This window comes from Dasypus novemcinctus, chromosome X (genome assembly GCF_030445035.2).
Source record: "Dasypus novemcinctus isolate mDasNov1 chromosome X, mDasNov1.1.hap2, whole genome shotgun sequence".
NCBI lineage: Eukaryota > Metazoa > Chordata > Mammalia > Cingulata > Dasypodidae > Dasypus > Dasypus novemcinctus.
The window spans coordinates 14,681,176-14,701,260 of record NC_080704.1 but is presented as its reverse complement, the minus strand read 5'-3'; the positions used below and the strand labels follow the sequence as shown (position 1 = coordinate 14,701,260).

At 43.1% G+C, this 20,085-nt stretch overlaps 1 protein-coding gene across 1 annotated transcript in view; it reads right to left on the bottom strand.

Annotated features, from left to right (window-relative positions):
* Nucleotides 1-404: 404 nt before the first annotated feature.
* PRPS2 (phosphoribosyl pyrophosphate synthetase 2) overlaps nt 405-20,085 on the bottom strand; it is a 35,374-nt gene continuing 15,693 nt past the window's right edge. The window contains exons 3-7 of the mRNA XM_004459122.5: nt 15,843-15,941; nt 15,002-15,126; nt 5,328-5,501; nt 4,177-4,336; nt 405-2,966 (exon numbers count right to left, since the gene is read on the bottom strand). Coding sequence (XP_004459179.1) covers nt 2,874-2,966; nt 4,177-4,336; nt 5,328-5,501; nt 15,002-15,126; nt 15,843-15,941 — 651 coding nt within the window. The 3' untranslated portion in view covers nt 405-2,873. The remainder of the gene's footprint in view (nt 2,967-4,176; nt 4,337-5,327; nt 5,502-15,001; nt 15,127-15,842; nt 15,942-20,085) is intronic.

Here is a 20,085-nt window from a genome sequence, read left to right as displayed (position 1 = left end):
AAAGCCCATTCTGATCTCCCCAGCACAATCAGACCCCTCCTCCCCTTTGATGCCTATCTTGCCCTTCCTGTGGCTCACCTGGTGGACTGGGAGGACTCGCCAGATGAAACACTTGCTTCTAAAAAGGCATGGCAGTATGAGCTGGTGAAGTGCGTTTTCCATGTTTCCATCGCTCCCTCATCCCCCTCCTTTCTGGCACACACTATCGTGTTCTCTCTCTTTTAACCTATACTCAACTTTTTTTCTCAGAAAATGACCTGATATTAGTTCATTATACTTCACTGCAACTTTAAGACAATGTGTGGTCACCCTGAGTTACCCCACAGTTTAAAGGTGAGCTTTACTGGTGGAACATATTTAACATATTACTCCACAGTAATGATACAAACCATGAAAGAAAGGAGTGGATGGCAACATGATTTTATTGAAGTGTTTTAACGTCAAAAGAGAGGAAGTTAAAATTCTATATGCTAAACCAATACAAACACTGCAAATGCTCGATTTCTGAATATAGTTGACATGATATCTCACAAAGGCAAGTTATGAATATCTATAAGGTTACTGATACACTTGAAGTTTGAGGCTACACAATTTTGGTATATTTGTATTTCTCTGGCTCCCCTTTTTGCCTAGTTATATACCAAGTCTGCACACGTTCAGCAGAACTGGACTGGACCCAAATATTTGGTGATCTCATTAAGTTTCCACACCATGAATAGCAAGGAATGTGAAAGTCATGGGATCCAGCCATTCACGAGGCAGTCTTCAATCATGTCAGCCGGTCGAATTGCTTCATTATGTATCCAAAAGTACTTTAAAATTCAAAAGTGGGGTTAAATAATGACAGAAACAATCATTTCTTAACTCAGAGCAGGACAAGGCAGATTTTTATATTCATTTGTTTTATCTAGAAATCATTCTTTTTACAGTAGCTCTCTACATTCTTAGAGTCTTACTATCTCAGTTGAAATGATTACCTTTAAGTCAACTGGTTTTAGTCACAGCAACACGTCTACATGTGTGTCAATCTGTCTACATATGCATGCCCACAATTAATTTCCATTTCTCTAAGCAAAGAAATTCCAACAAATAACAGATGTCAACATTTACCAAAAATAAGAAATACATGGCATCAAAATCAGCTCTTTACATCATAGCATCAAGTCACCTCTTTCTAGATATAATCAATCTGATTACATGGCTGTTTTTGCCAGGCTACAATGTAATTTCCTCCCAACAGCCTGTGTAAGGTACAGTAAAATGCTAGTTTCTGCAACAACTAAAATGTTACTTTCTAACTTCAACTCACCCTCTGCTGTAGTGAAGTTCAAACCCCTAAATACTGCTGTTCAAGTTTGCAATGATTTTGATAGTTTGATTTCCATCCCCAGAGTTTATAGAGTCCTCTGAGAATTTATTCGCTCTGAGCTTTAAGATTCAGCAGAAGGGAAAAATGTTTATTATTCCTAGGCTTTGTTCATATAGGTAAATTCTCTTTTTTGGGCTGAATTCAACTAATCAGCTGCTCATCTCACCAATATGTACGTAATAAAATTCACAAACCACCCAGTGCTCAGTTTCTACCACAGAAGCAGCGCAGTGGAGAACATTATAAAGGCCGTCTTCTGGAGAACACGCTGTGCAGTGAATTTCTCCACTGCCATCACTTTGGGGCCATTTTTGAACATTATCCTAAATAGAGCAATGTTTACTTACTCGGACATTTTTGTAGGCCTGTCCTACCTACGCTTTTCTTGTAAAACCTTTAGTTAAAATAATCAGTCGCCTAGGGACTGATCACTTCCAATTACAAAGGGCAAAAGAACATTTCATCAAAAATAAAGAAAAAGTATTCAAATATGCATTTGGTGGCATTCCTAAAAATTTGCCTTTTTTATTAATGTCAAAAGCAAAACAAGGATCAGACTAATAAATTTTAGGGGACTATTTTGGTGGAAATCTGTAACATAAAATTATTGGAAAAAAATGAAATGTGAAAGCTATAACTAAAAACATGCAAAAGAACAAGACAACAGGACATGAGGTGCACCCCAAAGACCTGGAAATAGCCTGCACCTTTCACTTCCATCTGGAAGGCAGAGAGGAGGGTGACACTGCAGTAGTGAGTGCAGAGACCACATTGCAAAAATGGCTTCTAAATCACATCTCTTGTTGAACACAATTTTGGGATTCCAGAACATGGAATTTTGGGAAAGTAACAAGTATGTTTTTCAGAAGTGGTAATAAAAAACTATTCTGAACTACATTGCCTCCAATGTATCAAAACTTTTATCAAATCAGTGGCCATCTCAAGCTAAATAAAATTTTGTTCCAATTAAGCACAATAACCAAAGTAGTTTATTTGATCCCTGGTTACTAATTAAAAAAAAACTCAAGGAATTATAAATTTTCCAAAGTTCTCTCGAAAGTAAAGGATTAATTCTACACAGAGTTTTACCCCATATGTCCATAGGTGCTATTACCATATATTTACACACAAGGCTTTAATCAGAAGTCACCTTTGGCAACCCCTGAAATATACAAACTAGGCATTTCCACAATAGAATTATATACTTGAAAGTTGTGGCCTCAAAGCACTGAAAGACAAAGGAAAAGGTCACCTGTCAGAACAAGTCAAGAGCACACAAACATTTCTCATATAAGAGAGTTCATTTAAAAAGTAAACCACCTCCCCTCAAAAAAAATTCTGGAAATAAATGGTCTCAAGCCTTAAAGCTGGGGGGGCGGGTGTGTGTGGTGGAAATGAATCAAAGAATATACAAAGAACTGACATATTTTAGCACTGTTGAGTCCTAAAGTTAAAAAACAGACAAAGGTCAAGAGCAGGCTTGTCGACAGTGGACATTTTGGGGTTATAGCGGGACATGGCTGAACAGGTATGACACAGACTCGCCATTGTGTGTCCTCCGGATCGCTTCCGCCAAGATCATTGAAATGTCAATAACCTAAACACCAACAAGGAAAAAGAAAAAGCAAGAGGAAAGAGATATCCTCATTATATTTGTTTAAAACCTTAAACCAGAAAGCCTAGAAACTACTACCCCAGCAAACAAGATGTGTCACTAGCAAAAACTCCCACACACCTTTCTTTGGAGGGGAAAAAGAGGTTTTCCATCTGTCTTGAAATTACAACCCATTAAATCAAACCTGGATGGGATCCTGGAAGCAAGATTTTCAGTGTAGATCTTCAAAGGCTTTTCTAGGCCAGTGTTAACCAAGAACATTCTTTTCTTGTTGGTGTGTGTTGTTTTAAAAGTAATTTTATGCAATCATTACATATATGGAAGGTTTTTCACTGACATAGTGGTGACTATGTCATTTCAAGAGCATAGCTGTGATCTGCTAACTCAGGGGTCAACAAACTACTTTTCTATAAAGGGCCAGATAGTAAATATTTTCAGCTTGGCAGGCCAGTCTCTGCCGCAACTACTCAACTGTACCCTTGTCGCATGAGAGCAGCCACAGACAAATTATGAGCAAAGGGGCGTGAATGTGTTCCACTGAAACCCTATTTACAAAAGCAGACAGTGGGCCGGATTGGGCCTGTGGGTAGTCTGCTGCCTCCCTACCTAAATTACCATTCATCAAGCAAGAAAATGTAAGGTACAGCTATTCTGACCATTTTCCAACCTATCTCCTCATACAAATGAACTGCATTTCTCTCTGAGTGATCAGAAGTCATGAAGCGGATTGCTTTGGCCCACTTTCACGCTCTACTGATGGGAAGAAGGCAGCAAACTATGAAATGACTTGCAATTCACCGCGACAGAGAAGCAAAATGGGGACTCCAACCCTTTCAGCTGAGTTCAGGCCCTTTGGTGTAAAGTGCTCCTGACTGCATGTCTGGTGGACATCAAGTCAGGCAGGGCAAGCAGGAGCCGGGCCCTGCGCAGCCTCAGTGCAGCCGGCTGCTGACCGGGTTTTCCACTGCTATTTCATTCACTCACCAGTTCTTAAGCATGAATGCTGACCTCTGACGGCCCTGACCTTTCTCGGGGAGCTAACGTGAGAGAAATCCTCATGTTATGAGAAGCTTCAAACTCTGCCAGCATCTGCCTTGCCAAGCAGTCAGACCCAGGAGACCCAGTGGCACGCTGAGGGAGCTGAGGGAGGTAGGTGCCCGCTGCCTCGTTCCGCCCACCGTGTGGACAGTACCTGAATCTTGGAGCAGTGTTTCATCTTGTCCTCTTGCGGAATTGTGTTTGTAACGACGACAGCCTCAAAGGCGGCATTGTTTATTCTGGAAATGGCGGGCCCAGAGAAAATCCCATGGGTAAGGATAGCATAAACTTTGGTGGCTCCAGCCGAGAGTAGCCTGTAAAAGAACAGAAGATAAAAAACGGAGGATGGGGACCCAGATATTCTTGAAACATTCTCCCCTAGTCAATGTGAAAACAAGGAGTGTGTTCCATAAACGAGATCATTCTGAAACAAATGTATCAGCCTAAAAAGGATCTTTTTGTATGTGTTAGCAAAATACTTCATATCCCATTAAGTCGGCATTTCTCAGCCTCAGTGCTACCGGCATTTGGGGCTGGATTTGTGTTTTTGGCTGGGGCCATCCTCATTGCCGGCCGGTTAACAACATCCCTGGCCTCAGCCCACCACATGCCAGTAGCAGCTTCTCGGTTGTGACGACCAATCATTTCTCTAGACATTGCCCAATGTCCCCTGTGGGACTACTGCCCTCAGTTGAGAACCAGGGGGGTTAGCCCAATATTAGCCAAAATATCATCATCATGACATGTAATCAATATAAAAAATTATTAATAAAATATTTTACATTCTTTGTTTCATACAAAGTCTTTGAAATCTGGTGTGTATTTTATACTTTCAGCACACCTCAGTGTAGACTGGCCACATTCAAGTGCTCAAGAGTCACGTGTGGCTGTCTGGTGGCTCCTGTACTGGAATAGTGCAGCTCTACACCTTCTGGAAGCAAATGCGGTTGCGGAGACTGCAGTAAAGGCCAAGACGGAAGGGCCTGAAGAAGCCCAAAGGACTGTCTCCCGGCCCGTCTGTGCTGAGTTTTAGGGCCAGCAACTTCTCAGACCCTTTCAGATATCCTGAAAAAGCTCAACTTTAAAAATGAAAATCAAATCCTAAAGGCCCTTGGTTTCTTTTCTACAGAGAAAATAATGATAAAACTAGATTGGTCTAGAATTGCCTTTGGTCTAAAACTGCACTGCCAAGCAGTCAGCAATCATTAGGCAAAGCAGGCCCAGTTTCTCAAAACTGACAGTTTTCCCTTCTTAAAAGGACTGCCCTTTTCCCTTCACTAAACATCCCCCAACCACCCTGCATACTTGTCAGCAGCATGGCAGATGGTGCCACATGTGTCGGCCATGTCGTCCACAAGGATAGCCACGCGGTCCTTCACGTCCCCCACCAGCACCATCCGGTCCACTTCATTTGCCTTCTTCCTCTCTTTGTGAATCAAAGCAAATTCCACGTTCAACCTGTCTGCAATTGATGTGACCCTGCACAAAGAAGCAAACGGACATGTGAACCACAGTGAATAATAATTTAAAAAAATCTGGGCTTCTAAATTGTACTTTAGGAACGTAGGAACCAACCCCACTCAAGATACTGGAAAGCACCCAGTCTCATTTCCAAGGCCAGGCATGGTCTGGGAGATGTGCTAAACAATCCATGGATGGGAAGGTACTCGAATGACCTTGCATTCATGGCAGCTGGTAATGAATGCCAGGGCACCCTGACCACTAGATGAAACTACTGGCTAAGAAGTTGATACTTAATGGGTTAGGATTTGAGGGCACTATATTTCTAGGCATAGGTGCCTTAAAGCAAGTTACTTAAGACACTGCTTAGACACCAGGGACAAGAGCCTGGTTAAAGCATCCACTGTGATAGGTAGGCTTGGGAAAACAGGGACACCCCAGAAACCACCAGGTCAGCTCCTTGGCTGTCCAGACTATGGCAAATACCCAAAAGGCATTGGCTTAGGAGGGTCTGTGTAAGCAACAGAAAGGTGGGCAGGCCAGGTTACCAGTGAGCCCAGCCACTTGGGTTTTCCTTGAAAGAGTTGACTTAAGTGATGAAACTTATATCAAAGTAGTGCCAGAGATATAATGTGACACTGAGGAAGATTTTCCTATCTCAGTTTTGTAAATAACAACCAGTCATTATGCAATTTGAATGAAAAAAAATTTACTGAGGAACCAAAACATACACACACACAAACACACACCACACAATTTAATATGTGGCAGATGGAGGATAAAAATTCCACAAACTGATGTTTAAAGGACACATCTCATTCACCGTGTCATCCTCTTTAAAGGACACATCCCGTTCACTGAGTTATCCTCAGGTGGCAACCAGGCACGGAACTCTGTGTGTGCCCCGATCAAGGCGAGATCGGGCAAGACTCTGAGGGGAAGTGACTTTCCTGGGCTGAGAGATAGCATGAAGGGAACCAGGTATTCCAAGGTACCCTTCCCTGATTCTGGGGACTCTCAACACGGCAAGGGGGGTAACAGCTTCAAGAGATGCTCTTTTCAATTTGATCAAAGAATGCAACTACTTATTTCAGGCTTAATGCTCTTTTTCTTTTTTCTAAATTTATTTTTATTTATTTCTCTCCCCTTCCCCCCCTGTTGTCTTGCTCTCTGTGTCCATTCGCTGTGTGTTCTCCTTTGTCCACTTGCATTCTTGTCAGCGGCACCGGGAATCTGTGTCTCTTTTTGTTGTGTCATCTTGCTGTGTCAGCCCTCTGTGTGTGCAGTGCCACTCCTGGGCAGGCTGTGCTTTTTTCATGCCAGGTGCATTCCTTGTGCGTGGGACTCCCTTACTTGGGAGACACCCCTGTGTGGCACGGCACTCCTTGTGTGCATCAGTACTGTGCGTGGGCCAGCTCACCACCTGGGTCAGGAGGTCCTGGGTTTGAATCCTGGACCTCCCATATGGTAGGAGGACACTCTGTCAGTCGAGCCAAATCCGCTTCACTTAATGCTTTTTCTACATTGGAATTAGCAAGGATGTATCTCTGAAAATGAGGACTCAGGAAGGCTGCCTTTATTCCCTTAAGAAATATTTCCATTTTCAGACACTGTCAAATAGCGCATTTTGGTGCTGTGGCAGAGGAGGCAGTCTGGTTACCTTCCCAAGAGAAACTAGATTAAAAAAGGAGATAGATTAAAAAGGAAGCTGGGTTAAAAAGGGAGATAATTGTTATAAATACGTCAGTCACTGAGCTAGAATGGCAGGAAGAATTGTCCAAGGTGGAAAACGTGGGAGTTATCCTGAAATGCTAGTGTGCAGCAAGTTCTTGCCCTGAGGATTTCAGCCACGCCCCGGGCTCTCCAGGTTCTGTCTTGATGGTGGAGACTGGGGGAGGAAAGAGAAAGCTTAGGGCCAGCGGAGAAAGGGAGACTTAACAGGAGAGCCCCACGTAACCCAGGGACGGCCAAGGTTACACCTTCAGAATAGGGAAGAATGAAAAACCTGCTGCAGAGGAGGGGACAGGAAGGACACTTGCCTATCTCAAACTTGATGCTGAGTCCTCTCTTGAGAGGTCAGAACCACCTATCTGCTCTCCTGAGGGCTGATGGCCCCAATTCCTATTGCTTGTATGGTGAGAAACTTCAAGGGGAGAGTATAATTCAGTGATCCTCTGAGGTAGTGCCCCAGGGTGACTGGCAAAAACAAATGCAAATCCTCTCTGAAGGATTATAATGATAAATTCTGAAGGAAAGTCAAGAAGTAGCCAAGGAAACAAGGCACCAAAAGAAAGAGCCAACAGAAACCACTGGTTACAGAATCATCACAGCAAAGAATTAGCCACCGGAATTAGCCAAAAAAGAATATGAAATGATTATATGTTTAAGGAAATTAAACAGGAGCTTGGACATAAGAACAAGAGAAAAGACCATATTGAATGAACAATCAAGATTGGGAAAGATAGTAGATTTCTAGAGATGGAAAATATTGTACTTGAAATGAAAAACTCAATAGATAAACAGATTAAATCCACCTGAAGAGAGAATGTGTGAATTCACATACAGAAATGAAGACATCATAGAAGGTAGCCCAAGAGACAAAAGAGGTAGAAAGTAGGAAAAAGAAGCTAAGAGACATGAAGAAAAGAAAGAGGAGACACAAGTAAAGAGAAGTCTAGAAAAAGCTAAAAGAACAAGGAAGAGGCAATATTTGAAGAGATAATAGCTGAGAATTTTCCAGAACTGTTGGAGATTCCATTCCTCTATTTAATAAGCCCAACAAATGAACTTCCCAGCGAACGTAATAAAGCCATAAAACACCAATAAATCTTAAAAGAATCAACAGATAAAGACAGGTCACCCAGAAGTGAATATCAGGCTGTTGGCTGTTTGCTCAGCACCAGCAGTGGAGGCCAGAAGCCAGTGTAGTAGTATCTTCAGTGTGATGTGAGGACAACCTATCAGTCTAGGATTCTATACTAGCAAAACTGCCTTCCCAGAAGGCAAAATAAAGACATTTTCTGCCAACTATACAACCTGAGATTTCACATCTAATATACGACCTCTCAAGGATATTCTAAAGAATGCAACTTAAGCAAAAAGGAAAATGATAACACTGAGATATGTATGTGTGTGTATGTGTGGGGGGAGGTAAGCAAAGAAGCAAAGATACTGATCAGTATGTGAAAAACTCTAAATCAATGCTAATTGTATAAAGCTACAATAATGGTAACAGCTCGTGTGAGGAAGAAAAAAAAACTATACTGGATGATAACTTTTAAAGCTTAAGATAAGAGCAGTGTGAGGAAGAGAATGCTCCAGGCTGACCAAAGCCCATGTGCTGCTGCACCCCCACACCCAGAGCCTACATCCCACCAGCATCACAACCATGCCCAAGAGAAAGGCTGAGGGGATGCTAAAGGAGATAAAGCCAAGGTGAAGGTTGAACTGCACAGAAGATCTGCAAGGTTCTCTGCTAAACCTGCTCCTCCAAAGCTGGAGACCTTGGCCTAAAAAGGCCCCTGCAAAGAAGGGAGAGAAGGTACCCAAAGGGAAACAGGGGAAAGCAGGTGCTGGTGAGGATGGGAACAACCCTGCAGAAAAGAGATGCCAAAACAGATCAGGCAGGGAAGGCCAGCGGTACCAGAGATGCCGGGTGAAGTGTGTGCGTTTTTGAGCACTGTCTACTTCTGGTGACTGTAAAGTTAGAAATACTCTTTTCTATCAAGTTTTATAAAAACGCAGAATTTTGTTTTTCTTTTATTTTAAAGCTATGTTGCTAGCACCCAGAACACTTCATTGTTGTTTTTAGGGAGAAGGGGTGAATGTCACTAATGTCACTAATAGACACTAAATGCCTCCAAAGCTGGATTGATACGGCAGAATGCACCTTCTAGAGGAAGTTTCTTGACTCCTGGGAAGAGGGATTCCGTCGCAATGATGCACATTAGCCACCTTGGCACAGATGCCTCATGGTGTGGAAAAACAAAAATTCATTTTTATGTCCTCATCTCTTCTCCATCCTTGTCTTCAGCATAGACTTGACTCCCATAAGCCCAGAGACCTGTTGGGATGTGACACCCAAAAAGTTGGTTCCCAGGACGTCAGGCAATCTGATCTTTCCAGTGATGCCACTGAGATGGCATCCCTCAAAAGAGCAGCGACTCCTTTTTTAGATTGTGGCGTTTCAAACTGATAACTCAGCCGTTTTCATTTCTGGGAAGTCAGGGTTAGATAGTGAACAGCTGTTAAACAACATGCTAAATGTGAAATGTCAACCCTCTACACTTTCCCTGTTCAGAGCATCAAATGAAGACTTCGCGGGGTTTTACAGTAGCTGTCTGATTTTGGAAGTCCTTCAAAGAAGGGAGTTTGAAAGTTGTTGACTGGTAATGATTGTCTACCCATATCCTGCCTGAAATGCCATGACTATTTATGACAGGTATCAATAAAGCGCGATATAGTTTGGCTTGGGGTGACAATGATACAGTGGTGGTAACAAATCCAAATGTCAGTAATCATGGTCATAGCAAAGGGGCCAGACTCTCCGCTTAGAGACAGAGACTACTAGACTAGATAAGAGCACTTGGAACCATAAACTGGTACCCTAGCAGACATCTTTCTTTTCTAAATTTGTCATGCTACCCATGGTTTCCTAAGACTTAATGGTTTAATGGTTTCAAGATTTAACTGAGGAAAAAAATTATTTTGAAGGCTGACAAAAAATGTGGCCACATAATCACCCTAAAACATACAGTACCATCCACATGACAACTTTGTAAGAGACAAGCTGTTTAAACTCCAATTAAAGAAAACGAGTTTCTTAGAATACAAAACAGGTTTTCCAAGAAGACTTCTTATCTAAAATCTGCATATATATTGGAAAATTTCTTTTTTGAATTGGTAATTTCGGAGAAGACTATGAAGATTCTAGCATGGCAGGGTCCTGGCTCACAGCCCAGCGTTGGGGAGCAGTGCCATTTGTAGCTGAAGTTCTCTATCCGCTAAGAACAAACCCAATCTGTTTATCCATGTCAGGTGAGTCCTGCCCTCAAGCCTGGTGACACCAGAGCAGCAGGGAAGGTGCAGAGGCCTGCCTGGGAAGGAAGGTTTGCTCTGTGACTCTTGGCGGTGGGGGCCAGGGACATCTCCTGTGAGTGGGGAGCCCTAGCCACTTCAGGGAGCCATCTGGATTTCTAGAGCATTACCATTTCCTGGAAAAGGCTATGAGTAAGTCTTCTTTTCCATGTATACCACTGGCATTTTTATGTATGTTCCTGACAAATGATGCTGAGACAAAGTGCTACACTGAACTCCCTTGATTTCTTTAGCACACAGATTTATATTCTCACTCCCATGTGTGTAGGCACCCCCAGAGGAGAGCGATGTAATATATAATACATCCATTTGTTCATAGTGCCGTCACTGATTGGAGCACAAGTAGTTAAAATTTTCTTTATGACTTTCCACATTTTCTAAAGAGAGCATGTCCTATGATTATATAATCAGAGGAAGTAACTAAATCTGAATTATTTCATTTCAACTACTCTTCATACCAGTTTTCTGCAGATAATTACTATCTAAAAAGTGGTAGGGAGGTGTGTATCCTTTTCAGGTAGGTTTTTTGTCAACCCAGTGAAGCTTCAAAGGCAATCCAAGAGTGACCTCTTGTGGCGATATTAAGTTTTACCTGGAACAAGTCAATTCTCAAAAGCTTTTTCTAAAGCAACAAGCTCCAATTTAGAGACAGGTATTTTCCATGAAATGCTTTTTTTTTGCATTATGCAAACGAGCCAAGGATAACATCAATAACATGTATCATGAGTTCCCTGAAGGCTGTTCCCAGGGGATCTATCAGGTGGGGAAAAGTCTCCTCCAGAATATGAGGATGGTGACAGTGTGGAGCACTTTCCCTTTGGGAAGAGGGAAGGGAAAGAGCAAAAAACCTAAAACGTACACCCCTAAAAAGCTTGAGTTTCCTGGCAGAGGGAGCATGGGTGGGGTGGGTAGGGCTGTTTCAAACAAAACAGCATCTCAACCCTGTTTGCTCTCCTTAGTTTACTTGCATTTTTTAAAACTAGGAGTTGACAAATAGATAGGGGAATTTCATAAATAATAAGAGGTGGTATTTCAAATCCATAGGGAAAAGAAAGATTAGTAATTAGATTTTGAACAACTAGATAGCTGGGGGAGAAATAAAGTTGGATTCTCATTTCACTATTTATTCCAAAAATAAACTTCAGATGGAAGAAAAATTGGAAAACTGAAAAAGAAAAAGGCAACCCTAAAAATATAAGAAATCACGGGAGAAGAAAAATTTTAAGGAAAGGGTGAAACCTTCGAAACCCCAGAAATGACAATATGAATAAATACAACTATATAAGACTATTTTAATATTCCTTAAGAGACTGAAGTACAAAAAAGGGAAAGAAAAGAAACTGCAGCACACATAAGAACCAAAGCTGCAATCTCATGCCTGTGCAGAACTCCTAACCATCGATACGAAAAGACGTCCAGCCGATAGAAGAGGCAAAAGGTACAGCACAGAGAACACTCCAGAAAGGAAGGGCGCTTAGCCTCATCCACGGCCACCTATGAAGTAACGTGAAGCGATACCACATGCCACCCATCTGGTTTGTAAAATTTTAAAAAGCCTTGTGTGAGCAAGGCTGTGTAGAAACACACACGCACATTCATCCTTGATGGGAATGTCAACTGGTACATCTTCTTTGAAAGACCCAATTTTGGCACTGTCCATCAAAACCAAAACCTGGCAATTCCACTCCTAGGAATGTATCCTACTGCACTAGTACACAAAATGTGAAAGCAAATATATTCCCAAAGGACTCTGCCTACACGTGGGTAACAGGGAACTGGCTGAATGAATTATGATATATGCATGCAATGAAATATCATGCAGTTGTAAAAAAAATAACAAGCAGCTATATCGCACAGCTATGGAATCATTGCTAATATATAGTAATTCTTGAAGGAAAAAAAGCACAATGAAGTGTGTACCACACATTACAATTTGTGTAAAATAAATAAGGGAGCTATATATTTGAATAACAATTCTGACACTGGAAAGAAAAGAGGCCTCCAATGAAGGAATGAGGGATAGTACCCTTTTGTACCAGATGAATTTTTGCTAAGAATGTGTATGATATATTTAGACCACATACACAGAATAGGGGCTGGGACAGGAAAGAAAAGCGCCACACAAATTTGTGGAATCTCTTACTCTTTTGGCTTAACAGCTGCCAAAAGAATATTTTTTCTGGTTAAAAAAATATGCCAGGCGCAAAAAGAGCCATGTATTGTACAATTTCATTTATATGAATTGTCCAGAATAGGCACATCCATAGAGACAGAAAGGGGATCAGTAGTTGCCCGGGGCTGGGAGGAAGGGAAGATGGGAAGGACTGCTAAGGAGTATGGGGTTTCTTTTTGGGGTGAGGAACATGTTCTGGAATCAGTGGTGATGGTTACACAACCCTATGACTGTATTCAAAACCACATGACTGCCCACTCTAAATGGGTGGACTGTGTGGTGTGTGCACTCTGCCTTGATACAAGCGCTCTTTAAAAAGCCTTGCACCTTCTTCTCTTCACGTCCCCCTTGACCCCCTTCTTGGCCTCTAAGCTTCCATCAGGCCAGTGGATTGCAGTCCTCTTTAGGTGCAGATTCTGGCATGTAGCTTAAGTACGCTTCCCAGTAAACTGCATCCATCTTTAGCAGAAGTGACCCCAGCATGTTTTTCACGTTCCCCTGCTTTCTGAAGCAGACGCCACTCAGCGGGATGGGGCCTCGACATCCTTCCTGGCCGAGGGTGTTTGGGTGAACACCACGCACTGTAATTGGCTATAATCCGGAGCCTCTCTCCAACCCTCAGCTGCCTGCCTCGGGTCTCTTCAAGTTCAGCTTCTCCTTCTGTCTTTCCTGTGTTTGTGTCTCCTTCCTGCCAACAGCCATTTCCTGCCACTGGTGGGGACTCGCCTCCAGCTGCATCCCCACCCTTCGTCTTCCACGCTGCTGGGAAACAAAGCCCCAGCTCTGCTGGGATTCAGGACCCACGCTTTCCTGCAGGGGCTTGATGACAGCTTTCCACACTCCTTGGAAGCTTGTCAACTTGCTTCCAGGGCCTCAGCTGGGTGGACGAGGGTGCCAAACTAGGGATGGGCATCTGCATTTTAAAGACATCACAAAGCTTGATGGCCACTCTCCCGGGTGTATACGCTTCTTGGCTTTCTCCCTGGGCTAGTGGAAAGAGGTCTCTCATCTCCCTTCCTCCTGGTGGCCCTATCTGAGCATTCGAGCTTGGTGCCACTTTTATTTTCTTCCCAGATAGCAGCTGCCGAGTTCTCCTAGGTGCCTTTGAGTGCCGCTGCAGCAAGCTCCACTCAGCCTTCCCTGTCCTGAGCCTTGATTCTGATCGCCTTGTGCTCTGACTGCTTATTTGTTCCTTGATTCTCTTTGCAGAGCCCTTTAGATTTGCCAGTCACTGTTCTTCAACCATGAGTCTTTCAGTACCATGTAGATCTCAGACCCCTTCCCTCCTTAGTGTTTTGTCGTTTCTAAAGTTATTCCGAGTCTAGCAACTCGCTCTTTCACCCCAAGGTATTGGCTGCCTGCTCACCTGCCCTCTGTGGCCTCCGGCTCAGGGTGGGCTGTGCCCCCTTTGCTTTCTAACTTGGGCTCACTGGGTCATCTGTAGCAGGAGCGCTTACCGAGCTGCCATGGGGGGAAACCCTTCCTGGAAAGTAGCTTGGCAGCTGGGGCCTAGTCTCAGGTGAATTTTTGCAGTGGAGGGACTCCGGCACCGTGGGGCAGTATACCCCACGGCGCGTCCACATGGGGTGCAGGCTCTGGGTTTCACTTCTCATGGGTGAGTACCGTCACCTCCCTGCAAAGGCCCAGGTATAAGACACGCTTTTTGGCTTTCTCCCAGGGCTGGTGGGGAGAGGTCTCGCTTTCCTCTTCCTTCTCGATGGAAGGCCCGCCATGGGCATTTGGGCCAAGCCACCAGGTCTGACGGCTACCCCCGCCTAGAACGGCTGTCAGCTCCTTCTTTATTTCCTGGCCTCAGAGATTTCCCTTTCTTTCTTGGTGTGGTGCGTACACAGGTTTCTTTCCTTAGTTTTGTTCTATTTTGGCTGCCACTTCGAGGTGTTTGTGGTAGGAAGGACTGGCTAAGTCAGTTGCGTTATTAAAAGCACTATTTTCCAACTAGGCTCATGGCTTTTATAATCAGGAAAAAAAACTTTTCCAAACCAAACAAAGCAGTACATATTCTTTGCAGAAAACAAAACAAAACCCACACACACGTGTGTGTATATATTCTTTCACGAATGATGAAATAGTATTAAATAGACAGGTCTCTGCTCCGGAAGCAAAGCCTGTAGCCATTTGCAAAAATAGAGTGTTAGGTAATTCCAAACACACTTCCTTCTCTAATGCACAGAAAAAGGCCAAATCAATTTCCAGGCCAGAAATCTGTATCGTGTAGCTTGCGTCATACCTTTTGGCTCCACCTGCGTCGGGGGAGACGATGATGCAGTTCCTCCACTCCACGATATTCTCCCGAATCCACTGCAGAACTGCGGGTTCCGCGTATAAGTTATCTACAGGAATGTCGAAGAAGCCCTGAGGGGAGAAACGTACATCCTGCGGCAGGGTTTTTTTTTTTCCAGATAATCTCTTCCCAGTCAATAAAATCTGAATGTTTTATTCAGAAGAAGCCTTTCTAATAGACTCCCTATTCTTAAAGTCAAACAGAATTCAATACAACAACAGATATATTCCAGGAGCATATTTCAGCCTAGTTTATTATGTTTGGAGCCTTCTCCTCTTTTTTTTTTTTTTTTAATTTTTATGACCGCCTGTATTGGCGAAGAATAGGAGAATGGCTTTGTAGAGCAGTGGGGGAAGAAGAGACATCATTTCTTACGCACCCATTAAAAACCAGATCCTGCATATTCAATGTACACCACAAAGTGAGTCTGGTATAATTTGGCCTGTTTCTCAGATGAAGGAACTAAGGCGTGAAGAGGTTGGAGGAACATAAGCTGTCCTTTGAATTATCTTCCAGAAGTTGGGATGGGATTTATATAGCATCGATGACCAAAAAGCCATTCGCATGCCTCCAGAACTGATTGGGAGCATGGTGGGGGCAAGAAGGGAGCACTGCCATTCAACGATGTTTTCAAGTTCATGGAAGCCCCAAAGCCCATAAAATGGTCATCTACAGACTCCAACACGAGTCATCCCTGCCACAAGTATTTAACTTGAGAGAAAGTTAGGCTGGAACCCTGGCATTTAGTCCCTGATCCCAGACAGGAGTGAGAAAGCAATTGCCATACCTGTATCTGAGAGGCGTGCAGGTCCATGGTGATGATGTGGTCCGCCCCAGCCACTGACAGCATGTTGGCCACAAGTTTCGCAGAAATCGGAGCACGGCTCTAAAATATTAGAAGTATGTTTTTTTTTAAGAGGGAGAGGAAAGGGAAAAGGTAAACACAAATTCCGTTAACCCAGAAGCACGTGAGAAAGAGAAACTATAAAGAAATACCAATAAAGCATAGGAAGGAAAATCACACACATTGCAATAACAAAAAAGATTGTTTCATTCCATTTCTAGTCCTCAAATACCTACTGACCACCCACTATCGTCAGACAACGTGGTTGACACTGGGCAGACGGTGGAGGATGAACACAGACCAAGTAAGCAGTTAAATATACAAACAGGAAATCCAAAAACATATATATATATTTTTCAACACACATGCCAAAATGTTAACAGTAGATGTTTCTAGGAAGTGAGATTATGGAGCAATATTTTTCATGTATATATATATATATATATTTAATTTTTCAAGCTACTCTAGGAGCCATATTGTATAACTCCTGTTTTCATCATGGAACGCCTCTGTTCTACTTCCCCCTGTGTCTTTGGCATAAAACCACTTTTTCTCAGCTCTTCTGCTATCCAAAGCCCCAGGGCCTGCCTGGCTTCAGCCTACCAGGGTCCTCCTTGCAGTCTGCACTGGGCAGGCTCCTCCTCTTCCAGAGAAGACCTGAAGCCTTGCCACCTCTGAATGCACCCCCGCCCACCTGCACACCTCGTCTGCACTCCACCCCCAGTTCTGGCAACGCAAAGTATTGGACCTTCTGATTGTGGTTTGGATCTCCCAAGTTCAAGGCACTCTGAGAACTCCAGAGAGAAATCGCTTCTCTCCCTTAAAGTGACACAACATTAGCTAATCATTTGGCCCCTACCTTTTGGGACTGCCCTGTGATGCCTGCTGAAAAATCGATGTAAGAAGATATATGTTCACAACTAGACCCTCTGTTCCTCAAGGGCAAAGACTTGGTTTTGTTGGTTTTCACATACCTTCTGTGGTCCACAACTCCATACCATGGGTATGAGAGTTCTTCAATAAATATTTAGTAAGAGGATCTCTACATCACCAAGCTTCTAAGGTTTAGTCACTGGCCTCACTGACTGACTTGTTTTTTTTAAAAAATTAATTAATTAATTAATTTCTCTCCCCTTGCCCCCCACCCCGGTTGTCTGTTCTGTGTGTCTATTTGCTGTGTCTTCTTTGTCCACTTCTGTTGTTGTCAGCAGCACGGGAATCTGTGTTTCTTTCTGTTGCGTCATCTTGTGTCACCCCTCTCCGTGTGTACGGCACCACTCCTGGGCAGGCTGCACTTTCTTTCATGCTGGGTGGCTCTCCCTACGGGGCGCACTCCCTGTGCGTGGGGCTCCCCCACGCCGGCGACATCCCTGCGTGGTATGCCCCCCCCACGCCCCCCCCCCCCACGTACATCAGCACTGCGCATGGGCCAGCTCCACATGGGTCCAGGAGGCCCAGGGTCTGAACCGGGGACCTCCCATGTGGCAGACAGACGGCCTAACCACTGGGCCAAGTCTGCCCCTGACTGACTGACTTGTTAAAGTGCAAGGATAAGAAAAAGAAAAACTGGCCTCTGCAACTTCTTCGTAATATTATCTGATTCACGAGGCTCATGTGTTGCAGTCTCTTCATATAATTTTACAACCGCAACAAAGATCCCTCCATTCTCAGCTCTCCTCACTGGCATCGAGCATTTCTTACTTCTGGGACCTGAAGTGCAGGGGCAATTTCTAAATTCATACTTCCTGATTTCCTTCTGCAGACCTTGTTTACAAATTTGGCTCCTTATGGTGCTGCCTAACTTGGCTCAACACCCAAATGAATCTTGTAGAGAGTGAGTGACAAGTTAATTGACTTTTATAGCCTATAGAGTAAAACTGGTGCATTTCAACAAAGATAGAGCCAAAGTATAGCAGGTAAAAATAAAACATTAGACTCCTCTAACAAAAAACATCTAAAGGGCAAACGTTTTGCACAACATCACAATCATGAGAAAGACACTGCAGATACTCCAGATCTCCTTTAATGTGTCAGACATCTCCCTACTAAAAGCACACATCTGGCAAGCTTTAAAACAAATCACAAGATCATAGAAATTCATGTCAGGACAACTGTCCTTAATTTCTCACGTTTAATAAAAAAAGCAATACAAAACATTTATCATTGAAAAGAGAACATAACACTGAAAATGATTTTGAAAGAAGAAATTAAATCCCAAATGTACCAGTCCTCTACTCCCTTCAGAAGTAATTATTTCCAGCTTTGCACACAGAATTCTGTTTTTACCAGGGGAGGGAACTGGCAATTATGGAGTGTCTACTGCATCAGAGGTTGGCAAACTACGGCCCACAGGCCAAATTCTGCCTACCACCTGTTTTTGTACAACCTGCGATCTAAGGATAGCTTTTTAGGTTTTAAATGGTTGAAAAGCAATCAAAATAAGAATGGTTTGTGATGTGGAAAGTATCTGAAATTCAGATTTTGGTGTCTATAAATGAGGATTTATTGGCACCCAGCCATGCCCATTCATTTCCATATGGGTTCTGGTGGCATTCACACTCAAATGGCCAAACTGAGTAGCTGTGAAGTCAGACTGTTTGGTCCACAAAGCTTAAAATATTTAACATATGGCTCTTTCCAGAAAAAGTTTTCCCACTCCTATATTATATGCTAGATATTTTATAAATAGTACCTAATACTGTCCTTCATTTTCCATATAAGAAAACTAAAGAGAGTTTAAGTAACTTTTACAAAGGACAAATTGAGTAAATAGTGGAGCTGGAATTCCAACCTGAGTCCATTTGGTTCCAAAGCTGCAATCACAGAACTCAGAGCACTTCTGCACCACATCTTTTATGATTAACATTATGTCCGCATCATTTTTCCACATTCATGGCATGCACATTGCACTGATGTATTCTAATAAAATGAAACTGTTCATTGTCAGAACTTGCCCTTGGTTTCTTGCACATACAAATATAAAACCGAGATAACGACTTACATATGTGCAGAGCTTGCTGAAAAAGAAGCAGTAAGACAAAAGAAAATAAAGCCAGGTTTGCATGTGATTAAAAGACTCTGGCTTTTTCTGGGCTTCTCTGCAGGCTATTCAAAGGAGAGCAATTACACGGAATGAAAATTTCATTGTGCATTAGATGACACAGGCAATGTAGTCAAGAGAAGGAAAAAGGACAACAGAGAGTCTGAGAGGGCTGCCCAGAGCCCCTCCTGTAGACCAAGAGGAGAATTTTTCTTCCAGCCTCAGAAATCTAGTGTGGCCCATAACATCCCATTGCTCTCAAATACTGCCTGGCCTGCAGCCTACTCAGGTGTCACAAAAAGGTGGCAGAGGCATGGTTTCCCAAATCACTATTGGTCTCCTCCTCATTTATCCTGACTGGGAAATGGTGGTGCTTGTCTAAGAAATGAAGCATGCCAACAGGCTCAGGCCATTTCTCTGGAGCGCTTTCTAAATGCCTTGGTTAGCCTCACCTAAGTACAGTTTCCTAATATGAAGCCAAGCCACTTGATTAAAGGAGAGAAATAACAGTTGGAAAAATTATTACCAGGAATTAAAAACAAAGGCAGACCTCAAATAATAGACAAAATTAAGAATTTCCCTTTCAACAAGTTTGGTGAATAAATGAAATTGTCTCCTTACGATATTATGAGCCACACTGACTATACAGACATGCCAGAAATAATAGTATTCTACATGTCTTGGCCACCTCCAAGGTCAATCCCACAGTTACAGTCTGGGTGACACTTGTTATTCACAGAGTCCCCTTTCCCTCTCAAGTGTCCTAACTGGGATGATAAACAATACAATAATACCATCTAAAAGCTTGAAAAGGGACCTTAAAATATTCACTGATTAACACATCGATGGCTTCCTTTAAGGTCCTTGGGGCAGGCCGAGTGGTGGCCCCAAAGATGTTAGGTCCTAATCCCTAGCACCTGTAAATGCTACCTTATTTGGGAAAAGGTCTTTGCAGATGTGATTAAATTAAGGACCTTGAGATGGGGAGATGATCCTGGATCATATGGGTGGGCCCTGAGTGCCTGGATCCTCAAGAGAGTGACCTGACACACAGAAGAGAAGGTCATGTGAACACGGTGGCAGTGAGTGGAGTCATGCAGTCGCAAGCCAAGGAATGCCAGCAGCCACCAGAAGCTGGGAGAGGCA